At 42.2% G+C, this 19,204-nt stretch overlaps 1 protein-coding gene across 1 annotated transcript; it reads left to right on the forward strand.

Moving 5' to 3' along the window:
• Positions 1 to 5,081: 5,081 nt before the first annotated feature.
• Ufd1 (ubiquitin fusion-degradation 1-like) lies at positions 5,082 to 19,204 on the forward strand. The gene is made up of 12 exons (XM_084599174.1): positions 5,082 to 5,187; positions 5,687 to 5,804; positions 6,133 to 6,165; positions 7,255 to 7,376; positions 8,190 to 8,320; positions 10,075 to 10,147; positions 11,792 to 11,860; positions 12,862 to 12,939; positions 14,606 to 14,647; positions 15,159 to 15,247; positions 17,033 to 17,111; positions 19,042 to 19,204. The coding sequence occupies exons 1-12, from the start codon at positions 5,185 to 5,187 to the stop codon at positions 19,114 to 19,116; spliced, it is 912 nt and encodes a 303-aa protein (XP_084455300.1). The 5' UTR covers positions 5,082 to 5,184; the 3' UTR covers positions 19,117 to 19,204.

Here is a 19,204-nt window from a genome sequence, read left to right on the forward strand (position 1 = left end):
TGGAGGCCACTGCCACATGGCACGCATATCAGTGGACAATGGCCATGTTCAGCGACACTCAAAAGTTTGTGGAATGCAATAATAACAGTTCTAGTACTAGTATTTGTAGCAGTGGTGGTTTATTTCAAATTAGTTGAAAAGAGAAAGAAGTATGTTGCAAGCCACGGAAATTGCTAATACCTTTGGCGCCTGAGCTGCGCCGCAGCTGGAAGAAATAAAACGGACAGGGAGACGCTAGTGAAAAAAGAAAGCAATAGAGAGAAAGGACGGGAAAGAGGTTTGTGCGCTGTTTAAGAAATATAAAAATGTAAAGTATGCGTGGTTTGCGCTCAAGTGTCCAGGAATTCGCAGCAGGCGGGGATCCCACAATTCGCCATTAAGTCGTGCACTTTAACAAGTTTCTAGTCCAGAATTGCGTTCCATAACCTATATTGATTACAGGCGTAGATATTCAGGGCTTAAAATTTATCCCAAAGGTGTTTGTAATATGGGATGAATTTAAGAAATGGGAAGCGTGCAAAGGGTGTCGGAGAAATAACTCAAGTTAATGACATTTTAGTGAAAATCAAGAAATGGGCATGGACAAGGCATGTCGCGCGAAGTGAGGATAACCGATGGTCGCTCAGGGTAACAAACTGGATTGCACGGGAAGGAAAGCGTTATGTGGGCGGATTAGGTTAAATTCACACGGGTCAAATGAATGCAGTTATCACAGGAACGGGTTAGAGGGCTATGAGAGAGGCCTTCGCCGGCTGCTGCTACTGCTGCTGCTGATGATGAAGGGATGAATTGCGCATTAGAATCTATTGGAAAAGAAAAAGAAGAAAAAGAAAAAGAAAAAGAAGGAAAAGAAGAAGAAGAAAAGAAAGAAAAAGGAGAAGAGAAAGAAAAATAACAAAAAGAAAAAAAAATAAAAAAGAGAAAGAAGAAAAAGATAAAGAAAAAGAAGAAAACGAAAAAGAAGAAGAAAAGGAAAGGAAAAAAGAAGAAGAAGAAGAAAGAACAGAAAGAGGAAGCTACGTCGGCTTTGCTTAAGCAACCTACCTGGTTTAACTAAAGCTAAACCCTAGCAAATGTTTTAGTGTCCAACCTAATTTGAACATATCAGAATTAGTGGCGGCTAACACAAAACCTCCAGGACTGTATATACAAAACTTCCTTTGAATCAGGATACCATCTAACGAGCCCACCCATGCATCCCTCGATACACCCATCAAGGGCTGCTTATCAATTCCACTCCCGAAAAATATACATCCATCCGACCATTACCAGCGCTGCAGAGCCCGTACAAGGGCACTTCATCGACATTACGGCGCTAAGCTGAATGCCATATGGTGGATCCCTTGTCACCACCCATCATGTATATGCTACTCTCCCTCTAGATACCGCCCTAGAGGCTGCAGAGGAAGCCGCCATCGCAATAGCCGTAACCCGCTTAACAGATTCGCAAATTGCGATTTTGCACAAGGCCGAGCCCATTTCCCTGCTTTTGGTATACTGGGCTCATCCTCTGCACCCCCAACCCGCTTAATGGGGCTGATGGAGGCGCCTGCGCACTCCGGGAATTCCGGAAACGAGGCCAACTTTTATCCCTAGGTACTCTAAACATCGCTCATTTGGCTAATGATCTGGGATTTGATTCACGAAGGAGTGCACGCACTCGTTCAGTGAGCTGGCGCATGCCTACAGAGCATCGCACCAACTCTTTCTCCATGCAACCCTTTCCATAAGAAACGCGCACACTGTGAGGCAGACAGCAGAAACACATACACACTTCCCCTATCCCTTACCCTATCTCACTATCGTGTCTCGTTCACCCCTCCTGCCTGTACTCTATACTCAGAACCATTCGCCTCCTTCCTCCACACCATCTCCATTTGTCCAGTGGACCTCCCCTTCCGTGGGGACCTGTAGAGTATTTCAAGACCTAGGAGGCCTGGTAGCCATGCAGACCATCGCCCTCGGCCAGGGTGCCAGTTTTATGATCCTTAGGGACATAAACACTTCAGTGCAGTGAGGTCGTGAGGCCACTCGGGGTCCTGCGTGCCCGAAGTTCTTCGTATAAAGTTTTTTTTTTTTTTTTTTTTTTCTCCGTGTTACTGCACTTAAATAGTAAAGCACACTTATCGCTCATACCTTGTGGTATAGTCGAGATGAAACGAAAGCTCGATGCACGCGAAGCGTACATATACAGCTCGTTCGGCAGAAGAGCCGACGTCGTTTACCCCAGAATTGAGAAAAACGTCTAGGAAAAACTACGCATGGAATTTCGGACCAAAAATGTGACGCAACCGTTCTTTGGGTAGGGTTCAGGGTTGTGTCATGCCATTTAGCTTCTCAGCATCTATCTGCTAGTCAAGATGGAAACTATACTTTTTGTGGAGATTCCAACCGATGACATACGTACATTGTAAGTGTCGGTGTCCACCGAGAAGTGCGACAGATACCGCGCTTTCCTCTGCCCCAAAATCAACTTAACTCGAGGCGTTTAATATTTTGCCAACCTCTTTGCCAGTCACTCCGGGCTAAAAATTTCGGTGCGGCTACTCTTGAAGTGATACCTAAGTACCCTCCTAGTTTTTTCGATATAGCGTATAAAATTATTCATTCATTTTTAACATTAATGTGACGTTCCAATAAAACTACATTATTTTAATGTTCGAACTTCAATGTGTCACTGTCGGTCGGTACAAAATTCTTATACGCATTTTGGGGAGGAACAGACTCGTTGCGTAAGCCGCCATGTTTTAGGTGCTGTTAAGACAGACAAAAACTTTAATTGAGGGCGCGCATGCCCCCGCGTCCTCGCAGAACATCACTGCGACTGGAGAGTTTATGTCCCTAAGACTCATAACACTGCCAGCCCGGTCGCGGTGGCGATTGTCTGCACGGACGGGTCCTCCGAACGGTGCAGTCATTTTCAAGCCACTTGATTCAGTTAATAACTCAGAAGCTCAGCATGCCTGTAGCGCACAACATATAAAACATAGCACGGTATATGTTCGTTACTCGCGCAAAAAAAAAAAAAAAAAAAGGAAAACATAAAATTGGTTTTGATGAAAAGAAAGACGCAGTAACATAATTTGGACGCGTATATACTAACTTCTACGTGAACATCTCAACCGCGCTGTGATCGAGAGGAGGCAAAGGGCGCTTGGGCCGGGCGAGCCCGAATTCAAAGGATGGTCATCATAATTATCACGGGACTTTCAGACACTTTGAGCCTAAGCCGCTGCCACCCCAGCCCTCTTGGGATGAGCTCCTTCTGATTTTTCAACACAGACACAAATGAGCCGCCACGCTCCCAGCTTTTCCGAGGCTTCGCCCTCACGTATAACGGCTTTTTGGCGGATGGTGCTAGCGTACCATACACGACGAAGCCAGGACTGGTTGGTGGCTGTTGTTGTGCCCTCACATAATGGCACATACCCACGATGGGGATGGGCCACACATGAATCCAGTAGAAAGGCAGTTATGCTGTTTGATAATAGATAACAAAAAAAAATATAAATATGCAATATAAATATGCAATATAAATATGCAATATAAATATGCAATATAAATATGCAATATAAATATGCAATATAAATATGCAATATAAATATGCAATATAAATATGCAATACGGCAGAAAAAGGTCGTATTGATCAGAAAGCAAAAAGGTGGCCTGCAGTCTGTTTTCGTCGCTCGGACCTCTGTATGATTTTAAAGGAAACTCGGAATTAAGCAGTGTTCAATTACCACTGTCTGTGCTAAATATGATGGAACATTTTTTGGCGGGAGGATGATAGTCATTTCAATATCGATCAGTATCATAGGCATTTCTCACTTTTTGTAACCCTCTTTCAATGACCTTTTAATAAGTATGCATAAACATGAACAGCTCTCCGTGGCTGCCTCCTTCGACACTGTACAAAAGTTTGAGAACACTATCACCAACCACATATTTATTTATTAGAACCCGACATTTAGGGACCAACTCGGTCCCTTCCTCAGGGGCGACTAAATTTCGGAGCCCGCAGTAGCAAGCAGCGGCCTATGCTTCCCCTTTCCTAACACGTGGCGGAGTCCAATTGTGTATGCGGAGGGTAGCGTTCCCGGTTTCCTATTCACTGCTGCAGCTGTCAGCCGGATGAACCACGACTCGACGTGACGTCTTTTGAAAGGGTTGGTCTCCACGCCAAGGACGCTCACCTCCTCAAAAGCGATTTTGTGGTCGGCGCGGCTCGGCGAGCGGGGGCTGCTTTCCGAGTTCATTTGCCGGACGTCATTTTTGTTCTGTACTATATTCGCTGACGGAGAGTTTTTGTTTCGCCGATATACGAGGCCGGGCACTCGGTGCACGGGATTTTATAAACAACGCCTGGTTGTTTTTCTCTGGGGATGTGGCCTTTTGGTAGCGACAGAAAACGGCCGACTGTTGAGGCAGGTTTGTGCGACACACAGACGTGTTTGCGCAAGATGCGTGCAGGCGCCTCACTGATGCCCGCCACGTATGGGAGCACAATGCGAGGGCGCTTCGTCGTTTTCGCGCTGACCGACCCTCTTGTCCTGCGAGCTTGGCGGCAGGAAGCACGTTGAATAAAGGCGCGTGTAGTAGCCATTTTTCTTCAGATCGGCGAAAACGGTGGCCTCTTCCGCTTTTCTCTCCGCCTCGGAGGAGCTAGACAGGGAAGGAGAAAAGCCCAGGAACGAAGATACAAACGTGCGAACCTACCACGAGGCGAGGACGGTGGTAATCTCGAACTTGCCAATGTCATAACTGCTTCAAAAGCATGCCGAAAGCCTTTGTCTCTTAACCGCTTTACAACAGCGGAGAGTGGACAAAACTCCCGCTTTTGTTGTCACGTGACCACAACCATCCGTGCGTTAGGCTTCACTTTCGGTTCATTTTTCACATCAATGATTTTAGAACATTGCTACATACGACATAAATACGGTTAATTAAAGTGAGCAATGAAACAATTGAAATAAAACATAGCACAGGCAAACACAGGGTTTTACTTGTATCTGGTAGAGACAGGCAAGTGAATGTTTTTAAAACCAACTTTGAATTATTTTCACATCTGTAAATGTAGCCTAATGGGCGCTTTCGCCAGGCAACGTTGTACTCAGCTGTTCGTTTGTTGTGAATGGCCGTTCGCGAGTGACAGACTACGTGAAATTGCCTGCTAGCGGTCTCAAAATGGTATGAGTCAGCGTTATTGAATCATTATCTTGTGGTCACTGTGTTGCAACCATAGATATAGCTCAGAACAGCGCTAATAAATCAGCATGGTCGTGTGGTGTGGTTTTTGTAAATGTTCATTCCTACGTTTTTGTGAAAATAGTGTCCAAACAACGATCGTGGGCCAAACTCAACATCCGTGTACCGCAGATTAGCGAGTAAATAATCGCCACATTTTGAACCACTCCTTTACGCTCATGCAACGGTATATTCTTAGTCCATCACACTGTTAGGGCAGGTGCGAGTTATGAAAACTCGTTCCGAAAAGACGTTTTTGTTATAGCGCTCCTAGAACCGGTTTGGTTTCTGCCATGGTTTAAAAATAAGGTTCCATTACGATTCCTGCACCTTATTTGCACCTTGTTGCAGTGCGGCTTTAAATGTACTAGCACAGGACATGCTCATCATCAAGTGGGTACCTCGATTCTGGCATTAGTTAACGTTCGTGCTCTGTTTTCAGTTTCCCTTCAACATGTTTCACGATCACCTTGCTCGGCCTTTCAACACGCAGTACAGATCGTACTCTGTGTCGATGCTTCCTGGCAATGAGCGGCAAGACGTAGAGAGGGGTGGCAAGAGTAAGTACACTATTGCACTAACTTTATTTCACCTCCTGAATGGTGCAGCAGGACACATTCATATCAGTATTTATGTTGGGACTCCTTGGCCGTTGTCATTTTTTTTTTTATCGTATAATGGTATTTGAGTTAAATAAGACTTGGCTCAGCAATTGCATACATGTTTCTTTGTGAGCATTTCATGCATCCTTCATTCTCATGTTATGTCGCTGTAGCACTGAGGCTTCTCTGAATCTTTCTACTAGAACTATATCGGAGACTAGACAATCATTGTTTCTCTGCTGCATTCAAGAACCTAATACTATGTTCTTCATGAACTTTGTTCCAGTTATTATGCCTCCATCTGCGCTGGATCACTTGAGTGAGTATATGGCTTTGACAATGTTGTGCTAGTTGTTTTTGTTTATTTTTGCTTTGACACTTTCAATAGAACATCACTTCTTGCCTCTTGGTGTGCATCTGTTTTGTTTTACAAGACATTTGAAACTGTGTAGCTTACAAAGGTCTGCCGTTTTACTGAGGTCATATTGAGCTTTAAGGAGGTGCATAAGGTAGTGCTGGTGTCTGTGTGTGTTGTGAGTGTGAGGGCCCAATTCATAATTGAGGTATGCTGCATTGCGCTCTCAAATGACTAGGGCATAACCACACCCATCCGAGTTTCCGTGTGTTTTGCCTTGGTGAAGTGTCAATATCGAACCCATCGTACCTCTTGGGGGCGAGGGTGGTTGAAAGCTAAGATTTGAAAATTTTTTTTAAGTCCGTGTTTATTTTTAACTTGCCTTCATATTGTTGGGCTGAGGTTTAAAGCAACTGAATAAACTGTCAATAGTTGTGCAGCAAAAGGTGGCCTGGGCCCTCACACAGCGCTTGGTTGTCTTTCTACCTTATCACGAATTTTAATTCCAATACATAAATATTGCTTCCTTGTCAGGGAGGTCCTGTGTGACCACGAATGCTGAGAGTGGAAGGAAAAATTAACTCCTAGTGTCTGTAGGCTGTCTCATTATAATCTGAACTCTGATAAAGGATGCGTTATTCTCTGTCAGCTCCCTTTCTGGGTACCCGAATCACCAGGATCCGCAGAGGCTGATACAGAGTGTACTGTAGAAAGAATTAATGCAGAGGATGAAATAAAAGAAATGTTTGTGATTTCCTTTACTACTGAGCAATTTTGTTCTAGAAGGGAGACTGGTAGTTTCTGGATGGTAACATACTACTCTGGTCTCACTTAACATTACCATTTTTTAATTCCCCTTTATGTAAAAGGCAGTCTTTTGAGCAGGGATTAGCTATGTAAAACTTGATTGCTGCTTCAGTGATGATGCAGGATGCTTTGCCAAAAGTTGACTTTTTGTCAAGCTTATTTTATTTGCAAATTTTTTGGAAACTCATCGTAAATGCTGTATGGAAATGTATGAAATGAAACCTTTTGATTGCATTTTTCTTCTAGCACGCCTCAACATTGTCTACCCTATGTTGTTCAAGCTGACCAATAAGAAGTCAAACCGAGAAACACACTGTGGCGTCCTCGAATTTGTTGCTGATGAAGGCAAAGTGTATTTGCCATACTGGGTAAAGATGATCTCTTGTATCAGTCATATTGCTTTGCACCTTGTCCTGTGTGACATGGTAAGATGAATTAATTTCACTGTTATCAGGGCAGAGTAACAGATCAATCACCTCTGAAAAAGTGAGGGCTGGATGAAACCACAAAACAAAAATGCTGCCATGGTGAGGGTCGATTTCATGCTGTAATTATGTTAGCTTGTCTGCAGAATTTGACACCTTGAGAATAAATATTTAAGGTGTGATTTCTTGGGGAGGTCACCTTGACATGCTGTGATGTCGGAGCAAACATCCTCAGCACTTTTACACTTATGATTACCTTAGCCCACAATTTTTTCTGGTGATAGTAGAGTTTGGCGTAATATAGCACAGTGAAATTCTAAGTGTTCCTTTTTTCTAGTGTTGTATTTTTGAACAACATACAGCATGTAGTATGAATGGTTTTGTCTTCAGTGCATAGGCTTGGTTTTTGCGAGGTAATTTTGTGCATTTAAAAAGCTGGTTTAGAACAATTCTATGCTGTGCTTTGGCACCTCGCTCTCTTTGTAGTACACACTGGCTTTTAGTTATTCCTATGGAGTTGTTTCTCGGCCATTTTGTCATATTTCATTGTTGGCTTAGTTAGTTATCTTAAACTAACCGTCTTGATAGGCAGCAAAAACAAAAGGTTATTACTGTTCCTACAGGATTGAAACTGCTGGCATAGGCTACATTGCCAGTGCACGGTGTACGAGACTCACTGATATATGTAGTGCATGCAGCTAATACCTAATGATGTTAAAGAACAGATGTGCACCAATGGTTTCATTTCTTTTGCAGATGCAAAGGAACTTGTTGCTTGATGAAGGTGACATAGTCCAAGTTGAGAGCGCAACTCTTCCTGTGGCTACATTCTCCAAGTTTCAGCCCCTTTCGGTGGACTTCCTAGACATCACAAATCCCAAGGCTGTGTATCCTTTGGTATATTGAGCCCATACTTGTTGCTCAGGCTGTAGAAACAAGGATGTTGACGATAGAAAACATGTGCCCGTCCTTCTCTCTAGAGATGTGTGAAGGAAGCCGACAGGCGTCGAAACCCTAGGAAAGCTACAGGAATTTTAAAACGTTTTCAGTTTTGATCAAATATGCTTTGTAAGAGCATTGCAAGCCATTTTTTCTTTAATATCTGACGTCGTAACATGACATTTTTAGGCCCTTCTCAAAGTGTCATTCGTGATAATGTAGGCACAGCTGGGATATGGTATGTTGTAAACGCCAACAAGGTATTTTTATTCAGGAATGATGTCTTTCTCAGTGCACAGTGACTTTTCTTTTTCTTTTTTCTTGAAGGTGTCTAGAAAAATGGCCTTTGATAGTGTTGTTTAGGCAGAACAGTAGGAATCTATGGGAATCTTGAATGTTAGGAGGGGTCCTTTGAGTTAGAGACTAGCAGAAGAGAAAACTGGTGCAATGAAGTCAATAGCAACGCATGTAGAAAGTGTCTTGATGTTGGACGAAACTATTAGTTTGTCGTGTAGTGCTACTTTACTTACCTTGTTGATAATTCAAGGTAGGTTTGATACATGTGTCGAGCCAAGGCTGATAAAATGGTCTCTTTGGTGTCTTTCTGCTGAGTCTCAGGTTGTGATCACCGTGAGTCTCAAGTTGCAATCGCCGTCATGGTCAGCACATGGTACTTTAGTGGAAAAGGAACTAAACATGCGCAAAAATTAGAAGAAGAAAGAGACGTGATGACAGGACGGAGCGCAATCTCTTTCTTCTTCTAATTTTTGCGCAAGTTTATTTCCTTTTGCTTATATGAACCAACTCGCCTAGAAGAAAGTACTTATTGTACTTTAGTGCTCTCGGAAGATAGCATGCGCCAAAGCTTTTTTGTTTTTGACCAAAATGCATCCAGCCTAGGTTTAATCTTTGGATATCTTTGGAACCCTTCTGCATAAAGGTTCTTAATCCAGTCTGGTCCATCAAAAATTCGGTCTGTGTAAGTATGTTACAAAGCAGGTGTCTCAGTCTCATTGCGACTTGAGGAAATCTCGTCCCTCACAGGCCAAGAGCCAGAAAATTACAACAGCAACAGTAAGTACATATAAACAATAAGAAATTAAAAACATAAACAACAATAAACAACCGGAACATCTTGTTTCCAAACCACATTCTCTCATTCTTTATGGGAAAGAAAAAAAAGCTGTGCATGCTCCCTTCTACGTAAAATCTAGACGGTCATCACTTCAGGATGGCTTGGAAAGCTTTGGTATTAACCATTGCTGGTACTGTGGTATTAACCATTGCATTGAAAGGCTGCAATGGTTAATACCACAGTCACTGATTTACAAAAGAAAAAAATATATGATTGGAGATGAGATGGCAGCTTGTCTGGCGCCTCGTTATTGAAGGCAGGTGACGTCTGCCTGAAGTTCTTGCAGATTATAAGGAAAATGCCTTTCTTCATTTCCACAAACAATGCATACTGTCTGGGGACGAGGCTTTTTTGTTAATTTCAGTCTGGAAAGGAGTCTGGTGGTAAAGTTAACTCTTGAAGCGGGCACATGCTTTCGGGACACAGACTGAAATTTGTGGAGCTGGCGAGCCTTGTCACACAGCTCCGAAGGCTGCGTTTTTGAGACCCCGGCTGTAAAAGATGAGCTGATTGCAGTCGGGGACTGTGTAGAGTGCCATTTGTGGATTTCCTTGACAGAAGTCTCAGCTTAGAAAATGCATTGAGGAATTTCGCCTGCCTGTCAACCAATGACGTCATTGCCATAGAGTACAACAACAAGGTATGTTGGTGGTGAATGGCCCTTGCTCCAGTTTTGGAAGTAGAGGCACTGGAAAAGCGGATGGTACGGCACATGGGTGCTATGAAGCCGGAAATGTGAACTGCTATCAGGCTTAGAAGCGTGTTTCTGGACCATCATAGCCACACTACCTGAAGCTGCATAGTAAAGAAGTGAGAAGCCACTTAGTGGAAAATAGAAGAATATGAAAATAGATCACGATACAATTAAAACCTCTTCTTCCTGTAACTTCTGTGGCATAATGGATTATTGCTGTGTTTTCTGAAACTGTTCTTGAACGTGTATGATAGCAGTTTGAATACCCTTTTTAGCGAAAAATCTTTACTTGTACCTTTTTTTTTAAAGAGCCTTGAATTATCAGCACGAAAGTTGTTTATTCTTTCTCCCTGGGGATCTTGCAACAGTGCAGATGATGCCAAGTGCAGGCATCATCCGAGCATGTGCACTGGAGGCTGGTGGTACACACTAAGTGGTGTACATTATACTAAATGTCTGTAATAGCTTCTCAGTGCATAAAGCACGGCTGCATTGTTTGGCTTTTAAGGAAAAAAAATAAAGTATTACGCCACTATTGTCTGCAGTAAATGGGGGAAAAAAAGGATATGCTGTAATTCGCAAATTGAATAATTCCCTTGTGCTTCTTCGCCTTGCGTTGGATGTCGGCAGGCAATATGTTGCTCTCGACAATATAGGGCAGCACTACCTAGTGGATTTCTATAGAAAGTGCCTTCTTTTCCATTGTCTCTGTTTCTGTTATACAGTAGAACCCCTTTATAGTAAAGTCACTGGGACTGGAAAAAATCTTTACTATATCAGGGTCTTGTCATTGATGACATGGTGCCGAAGTTGCTGTTTTGTAATTAAATGCTTATTTACTGAACAGATCTTATCGCTTTATGAAAAAAACATTCTAAAATACCTTCCATCTCTCACTTATTTTCTGTTCGTAACACTTTTTCAGTTATATGATTTTGTTTACATTTTGTGGAAGTACCTCATAAGCACGAGGACAATGAATACAACCGAGTTTGATTTCATGTGAAAATTAAAGCCTTGCTTGAATTCGGCATCAATTTCTGCTTTTTCTGTCTTTTCTTCTATTCCCTATTTCTCACTCACTGCATTTTTACTCTCCTTGTTTTCTGAATGGATTGCGTCGCTTTCTTTCAATGTTTGTGGACAGCTTTACTTTTTTTCCCTACACGCTGCATGCCTTCCCTCGCGGCTCCAAGGCCTAGGTGAAGATGGCTTTTCCTGAGTGCTGATAAGCCTAGTGGTAAAGTCACTAAAAAAAAAAGAAAAACTCTCTGCGCTTGTTTTTTTTTTTCTTTTTTTTTTTTTTTTTCGAATAAACATTTGCCTCGCGATCTTATCTAGCTCTTGTGCGGCGATGTCATTTCGTGAGAAATCGTCGCCGCGGCCAGATGCACTTTACTCTAACCGAATTTTACCAAAAATTTCTTTATATTAAGAGGGGAAAATGTACAGTTGTCTATGGAAGATGAACTGGGACTTCAGTTTCACTTTACTATATCCGAGTTTACTATAGCGGTGTTCTACTGTACTGTGCTCCTTGCTGAAGTCCTATGCCGGTCCTGTTTTCTTTTCTTTTTCTTTTTCATGCAGACGTATGAGCTGTGCGTGCTCGAGACTAAGCCTGGCAATGCAGTGTCCATCATCGAATGTGACATGAATGTGAGTAGTAGGCTGGTTTCATTGCCTCTCTGCTTAACTTTGCCTTCTATGGTTGAATAACATGATACAAAATGCCACCTGCCTCTTCTGCTGGAGTGTGCAAATTTTTTAAATACACAAATCAGCTTGTCTGGTCAAGCTCTTCTGGCTTTTTTTTTTTTTTTGACAGCTTTTGGTCTGGCAGTGGCCTGCGGTATTGTAAACAAAGCGCAAATGCGCTGCAGAGACAAGTGAACGAAATTCCTGCGCTTCAACTGGGGAAAGAACATATTTATAATAAATAAAGGAATATTTTCCAAATAACTTTGGGGACAATTATGGCCCTGGAATCCAATGTTTCAGAAACATTTTTTACTCATCACTGGTTTCTTCATTATATATGAAATCTAAGAACCTTCGTTCCTGACCATGATTACATCAGCTTTGGTAGAACTGCATGGCTGAAATGTTTGTGGCACTGGGTTAAGTTGTGCCTGATCAGACAAAGGCATATGCATGGCAATGGTCCATGTTTTAGTAAAAAATTTATTTACACAAATCTGAAAATTGCTTTTTAGGGCAGTGTCTTCTTTCAGCAGCTTAAAAGATGCCTGTATTCTTAATCTATGAAGTTTGCCAAGACAATGGAGTTTGGGAATTCTATGTAGTACTCATGCATTTACATTGTTTTCCAAGCTCCACTGCATACTTGTTTCCAACTGGGGCAGCCTGTGCGAAAAACTCGCCACCCCAAGCACCTAAAGCTATGTGTTATAAAGAAAGAGTTGAAAACCCTGTTTAAACTTCTTCCAAGCAAAGTGCTTGCAAAGCAAAGGAAGAAAGGACAAACATAAGTAATTCCTGTCACTTTTTAAACCACAGCATGGGTCCACTTAGTATGAATACTGTATCTAATTGTCAAAAATTGGCTGATTTGTTGCATTGTAATTTGGTGCCATATATGTGATGTGTAGAAGTGCACTGCAGCAGTGCAGTGAACGACCATTTATTGTCTTGTACAGGTTGAGTTTGCCCCTCCTGTTGGATACAAGGATCCTGAGCCTGTCAATGCACAGAAGAAGCCACAGAAAGAAGCCGAGGTGTGTGCTTTTTGCAGCCTGAGCTGCGTCTTCCTAAGGAGCTGTCCTGGGGAACTGGGAGGCACAGAACTAATGAAGCCCACAAGACATTCGCCGGCATGCAATCTTGTGTCCACATGCACAGTGTCGTAGTGCATGAACTTCCGACTCTGGTCTCCAGGCTTGTCTGTAATTGTGGTTCGGAATGATCACTGAATGGAACCTGGAAAGAAAGGAAGAAAAAAAAAAAGGAGAAAAACCTAAAGGCACATGATAGGTACTTTTCATGCTGGCATTTCCGAAATGCTGCATTCATTTTGCTCGTATACGTTTGCTCAAATATTCTTGCATTTCTCTTTATGCACTAAATGAAGGATAGCATGCTGGTAAATGTGGTAGAGCTGTGCGCCGCTGCCTTCACCAACTTCCATTCGTACGCAGGTCCGTCTCAAAGCAAGACCACGTAGCAACTAGCAAGTGCAAGCCAAAATTTTAACGTGTGGCTGTTCGACAAATAAAATTGGTAGAGCTAAGTTTAGTGACTAAGCTATATACATAGCTTTCCTTTGTAGTTATATGGCCATGCCCGAATGGATGCTAACGAATAATTACTCCCTTATTCCGTCTGCCTTGTAGGCTAGTGGGGAGGAAGGACGGTCAGTCGCACCGGGGGTTTCCATCGATCGAGTCCATAACCTGGCTGCCTCTTAGGCAGCCACAGGTGTTACTTATAGGCTTTTTTGGGCTGCTCAACACTGTTTCCGTGGGAAAGAGTAGGGATAGAGAGTTAAGCGTTCCGTCTGCACTCCCGGCCTAGGTTTGGAGCCTCCTTCCACCATCAGCATAGGCTGATTGGCGGCAAATGCCAATCAGCTCGTGCTGATTGATGCGCTAAGCCACTATGCTTAGCTCAGCAAATTTTTTATTTATCGGAGGGCTATATTCTGGAATACTTGTCTGGGTAGGAAGAACATATGTGTGGAAGAAGTGGGAGAAGCACTGAATGAAAAACGCCCCAGTGGAATGCACGAGGTGCTGCAGGTGATCATTAAAAATGGGTTTATGCTACAGCAGCTCCTAGCACTTTATGAATGTATTCTTCAGGTCGTTTTCAATAATTTTCTGCTCGTATCCAGATAACTTCTTTGAAGGAAAAAACAATTAACCAAGCAATGACACTGAATGACAAAACGCAGAAGCTGACTGCCGCCAATTGTATCTGTTTATTTGTGAGAGTAGTGTGTACCGTGTAGGGAATGTATGAAAACGAGATTCAAAACACGCTTTGTAGTGGCAAAGCTCGAAATGTTATCATCATTATTAGCTTGACCATGTCCACTGCAGGACAAGGGCCACTTCCATATTCACATGGCCTCCTCTTGTTAAGCCTTCTTTTGTGATGTTAGTTGCAGCAGTTGATGTGTACTATTCAGAAGGAGGAGGAAACGGATGTGGCCAGGATACGTAATGTGGAGATCTGCAAACCAGTGGTCTTGTATAACTGGGTAGATTCCAAGTGAACAGCTGTGGAAGGCGTCCCAATATAATAATAAGGGCGGGAAATTTGTGTGGTTGGGCTGCCTGCAATTTTCGCCCCAGCGATTCCTGATTTTAGGCTAATGAAAAAGGTTGCTGTGATGTTGATGATCACAACCGTATGTCTGTTGGTGCAATTCACCTTTTTCAGATGGACTACTCTGCCTATGAGGCACAACCCTTAAGCTTTGTGGTAAGCCTTCTGTTATTACTATAAGTAATTTATAATGAGATCTTGGACCTGTCATCTTGCTCTAATGACATATGGCTAATCCCGTCATGTTATGAACCTTTTAATACTTTTGGCCATTAGCGTGGGGGCGTGTGACGGATACGAAAGCTTCTTGTTATGGAACCTGTCTATGAAATTTGTTGTAATCATAGAAATTGTGTTGGCCTCAACTCTGGCGAATATATTAAGAGTATGTCTTAAATAATGAGTGTTGCCAGTGCACTATGTTTATTAGAAAACAATATTTAACCATGCCAGGAGGCTGCATTTTGTGGTGTGGGACAAGGAGGCAGGTTTCAGCTGTGTAGGTTTCTTTTCATTGCCGAGAGAATTTTTATTCTACATGGCATAATACAGTACAGCGTACTCAGATATCATTTTTGGAGTCACTTGTTAGAGATGAACTTTTCTTTATGATACCTTCAGGTTTTTGTGTAATGTGCTCTGAAAGTTCCTGTTGTCTCTTTTCTAGGCATTTAGTGGCACTGGGAATAGGCTAGATGGTAAAGTGCGCTCTCAAGAGGCTGCTGCAGGCAACTCTGTGAAGACAGTTCCCAAAAGGTTTTTACCACTTGCTTTCTCACTGCATGAAGGGGGAACAAATGGCAATATGGTCATGGTAACTGACAACTCTTGGATTCACCCAAGAGATGTGGACACCTATAGTTGTGCGCTGTGCCCTGGCCATACGACTTGAGACTTTTGCATCTTTCCACGTTGCTTATGATAAAGAGAAACAGATTGAGCCCTCATATCTCCTGGGTGTCCAATTATAGCCACGTTTGTCTCGTGCCTTAAATCGCTCGGCCATTGTCATGAGGCAGCAAGCTTTATATCTCACAGTTGGTTTTATTGAGCGTAATATACACTTGTGTGTAAGCCCTTACTTTCCTACAGTATAAGTAAAAAGATGTGCATTATAGTTGGACAAGACCATACAATGCATCTTGTGCGCACAAATAAACCATAGAGCTATTGTATTTCCACTGCTCACAGACGGAGAAAACGCACTTGCTGCCATTTTTTTCTAGAATACACAGAATGCTCACTCACTGCCAAGTTACAATGCTGCCGAACAGATTTTGCCACATTCGAGCAAGTTAGCTCCTCTCTGGAACTCAAGGCATCAACAGTCTCCCCACACATGTGCACGTGCATGCCCTGCAAGAAAAAAAATTTGCCCCCTGCTTAAACATACATTGCATAATGCAAAAAATGTAGAAGGGTTACAGGCTGTGCGGTAACATGGAATGATTTCTGTGTGGTCCAGAAGGCACACGCAGCGTCGAAAGCAAACGATAAAGTGCACGAATGCAGCACAAAACAGTAAGGCTATTAGAATTCATGAAGGTGACTTGAAAAAAATGTCTTGTTCTACTTTTCCTAAATGATTGATTGATTGAACCACGTCATATAATTAAAAGCCCTGATAGTACACGTTACTCTAGCCATCTGTGCAGGTACATGGCCCCACTGCAATCACAGCGGCCTCTAAATGAGGAACGTTTGTGTGTATCCCTGTTTTGTTTTTGCTTGCTTTCATTAATTTGGGTTATTGTGGCATCCATCATTTAGCAACAAATTTGCATTTACATTGTTACCAGGTGGTCGAAATTTTCGGTGCCCTCCATTACAGCATCCCTCATAGCCAGAGTCTCACTGGGAGGGTAAATTTTATTAAACCAAACAAGAGTATTGTGCCACTTGAAGGGTTCTTTCTGATTCTCGACGGCCTCGCTATTTAAACTTTCTGCTTACATGCAATATTTGGAAAAAATTTTGGTTGCTGCAAGTAACTGGTAAAATTGTTTGTTTTAATCCTGTACTCAAAACTTGTTTTAATCTTCCTACTAGTGCATCTGCGGTTAGTTGAGACAAGCAGAAAGTTTCTAAGTTTGGTTCATTTGAGCAGTTGTGTAAGTTATTTAAGCCCATTTCAGCTCTGTGCAGAGTGGTGTCCAGAAAATGTGCTTTACAACAACAAAAAAAATGTAAGACCTAAACATTTTCACTGTTCTTCTTGGTAAACAAGCATTTGCGTGTTATATCCAGTTATATCCAGTTCAGTGTCCAAGGATACTTTTCTTTACATTAACAAGGCTAGCGGCCTTTCTTGATGATTAAAGTTAAATGAGCTGATGACTGCTGCTGCCTAACTGCACTGTGGTTGATTGTTGGGACCGGAAAGAAAAAAAAATTGGTGCGTAGGATCTGTTTGTGTGATAAGTGGCAGTATAGTCTCAGATCACTTCTAATTGTTTAATTAATGGTTGCAGTGTGTCTGAGTTATCACGTGAAACAAGTCGTGGCAGCAGTAGACAAAGCACATTTTTGTTCCATTCACAGGGGAATTCCAGATTATGACTACACAATTGGCACCCTTCGTTTCATCAGGACAGCTCGACCTACAGTTGAGGAGGCAGAGGTGAGTCTCACATGGCGTAAAGTCATGCATTGTGTGGAGCTGTTGGGCCTGGCATGGTTTCTAGGTGCAGTAGCGAAACTGCTGTGCCATTGGAGCCAAACTGTGCATTATGGAAAATCCTGCTACATGCAGCTACAAAATCGAGTTTTTCCTCACGTTTGCGCTACTCTTGCACCAAAAAGCCATTGACAAAGTTTTGCGAGAGAGAAACTGCATTTCCGCAGTTTTTATCTCGCAGTACCACGCATTTCTGTTCGCAGTCCTGAGTGAATATCTGAAAACTGTGAATGTTCTTGCTCCCAGAACTCTCTATGAAAAAACTGACATTTCTAGACAGTGCTCACTGGCTTGGCGGGCACGACCAACAGCACGCTATAGAAGTGTTCATGCGACATTGGTAGGCATTGCATGAAAGAAATTTGTTGATGGCCATTGCAAGAGCCTCCATGGCCGCTGTGTGCATATGAACTGGAAAACGAAAGTGCAGCACTCCACGGTTCACCATTGTGTTGTTTTGTGAACACACTAACAAAGAGAGAGAGTAATTTAATGAGAAGAAAGGATCTGAACAGCCACCAGTGTCCTCACCCTTTTCAGTTCTCGTGATGCGTGGCACGCACAGAAACGGCTTGTAACTGAGCAGATGGTGGCAGGTGGTAGCAGGTGGCAACAGGTGTCAGCAGCAGTGTATTTGAAGCAACCACTCTCACTCTGGACAATTTTAGTCTCTTAGTAGGTTTTTTTAGCTCATATTGGACAAGCAAAGAAGTGGAAGTCTGAAATAAAGGCCTTGGTGCCAGAACACATTGGGGCATTCTGTAGAGTGCAGCTTGTGTGCACCTTCTCTCTCATGGTATATTTTCATTCTTGCTAATTTGTTTGTACGAGCACAAGTTACGGCAGAGATGAGATTTCGTCTGCAGGAGTAATAAAATAGGCCATGCGTAAGCATGTGGAGCAATAGTTGAAAATTTCTTGAGGGATTTTAAAACTGCAGCTGTGTGGCAATTTTATAACAGCGTGCTCATGCCTCAAACACCTTTGGATAATACCATCACTTTGTGAAGAAATTAAATGGTCGGAAAATTTTTCCGCACAGCTTACTTATTCAAGTGTTGTTGATGTGCCGAGAAAAAGTACTGCTCCCAAACTCGCGCTGATGTTAACGTGTTAGCGTTAAAGGCCCCATTCTCAAGATACGTAATCCACTGTTGTTGTCGTTTGAGGGTTGTGTGGTACCACACAACCAATTTGTGTCCCTTCAAAATAAAAACAGACATCAAGTGTACCTGAGGGCTTCAGCTGCAAGAATAAATATTCTTGCATATTTTGTGCAGGTGTATTTTTTTCTTATCTTTGTTTACTTTTCACTCTAAGCATTTTAAAAGTGCTTAATAACTAAATTTAAATATAGGGTTAATGACTCCTTGTTTTACCGGGCATTCACAGTGAAAACGTGTACTTGCTAACCCAACAGCCAAAATTTTGCTAGCATTCGTTTTTTTTATGTACTCCATAAGGATAATTTTGCTTTGAAAAATACAATTTTTCAGCTGCAGAAGGGGCTACAACAAGACTGTTGTCAGTTCCACAGTTCCACCACTGAGGGTGTAATCCAATTCAAATGAAAAGACCTCTGTGCATGCTAGGGAGCTAATTTTTTATTTAGGCTGGAGACTGTCGTGCAAGTGTTCATTATCATAGGCTTTCTTTTATGATCATGCATATTTATAGGGTGTCTTTAACGTAGCACAAAAAATTAGCAAAATTTCATCTCATCAATTACATTGGTTAGTTTCATTTATTGAGTCCATGATAAAAACAAGGCTTTGCCTCTGAATGAAATTGTCTGAAAAAAAAAAAAAAAATTCTATAGTTGTTTATGAAACTAAAGTGTTTTTTTCTCTTTCTGTTTGAACTTTCTTTTCAGGACAAGAATAAAGAGCAATTTGAAGCATTTTCAGGAAAGGCTCACTCACTGCGACAGCAGAAAACTATCAAGTAGACTCAGTGCTGTACAGCTGTGTACATATTTATTTGTTCAGGCAACTTCACATCCAAAGTTGAATAAAATTTCTATATTTGGCACTGGC

Source organism: Amblyomma maculatum, chromosome 3 (assembly GCF_055883805.1).
Source record: "Amblyomma maculatum isolate TAMU_Amacu chromosome 3, ASM5588380v1, whole genome shotgun sequence".
In the NCBI taxonomy this organism is placed as follows: domain Eukaryota; kingdom Metazoa; phylum Arthropoda; class Arachnida; order Ixodida; family Ixodidae; genus Amblyomma; species Amblyomma maculatum.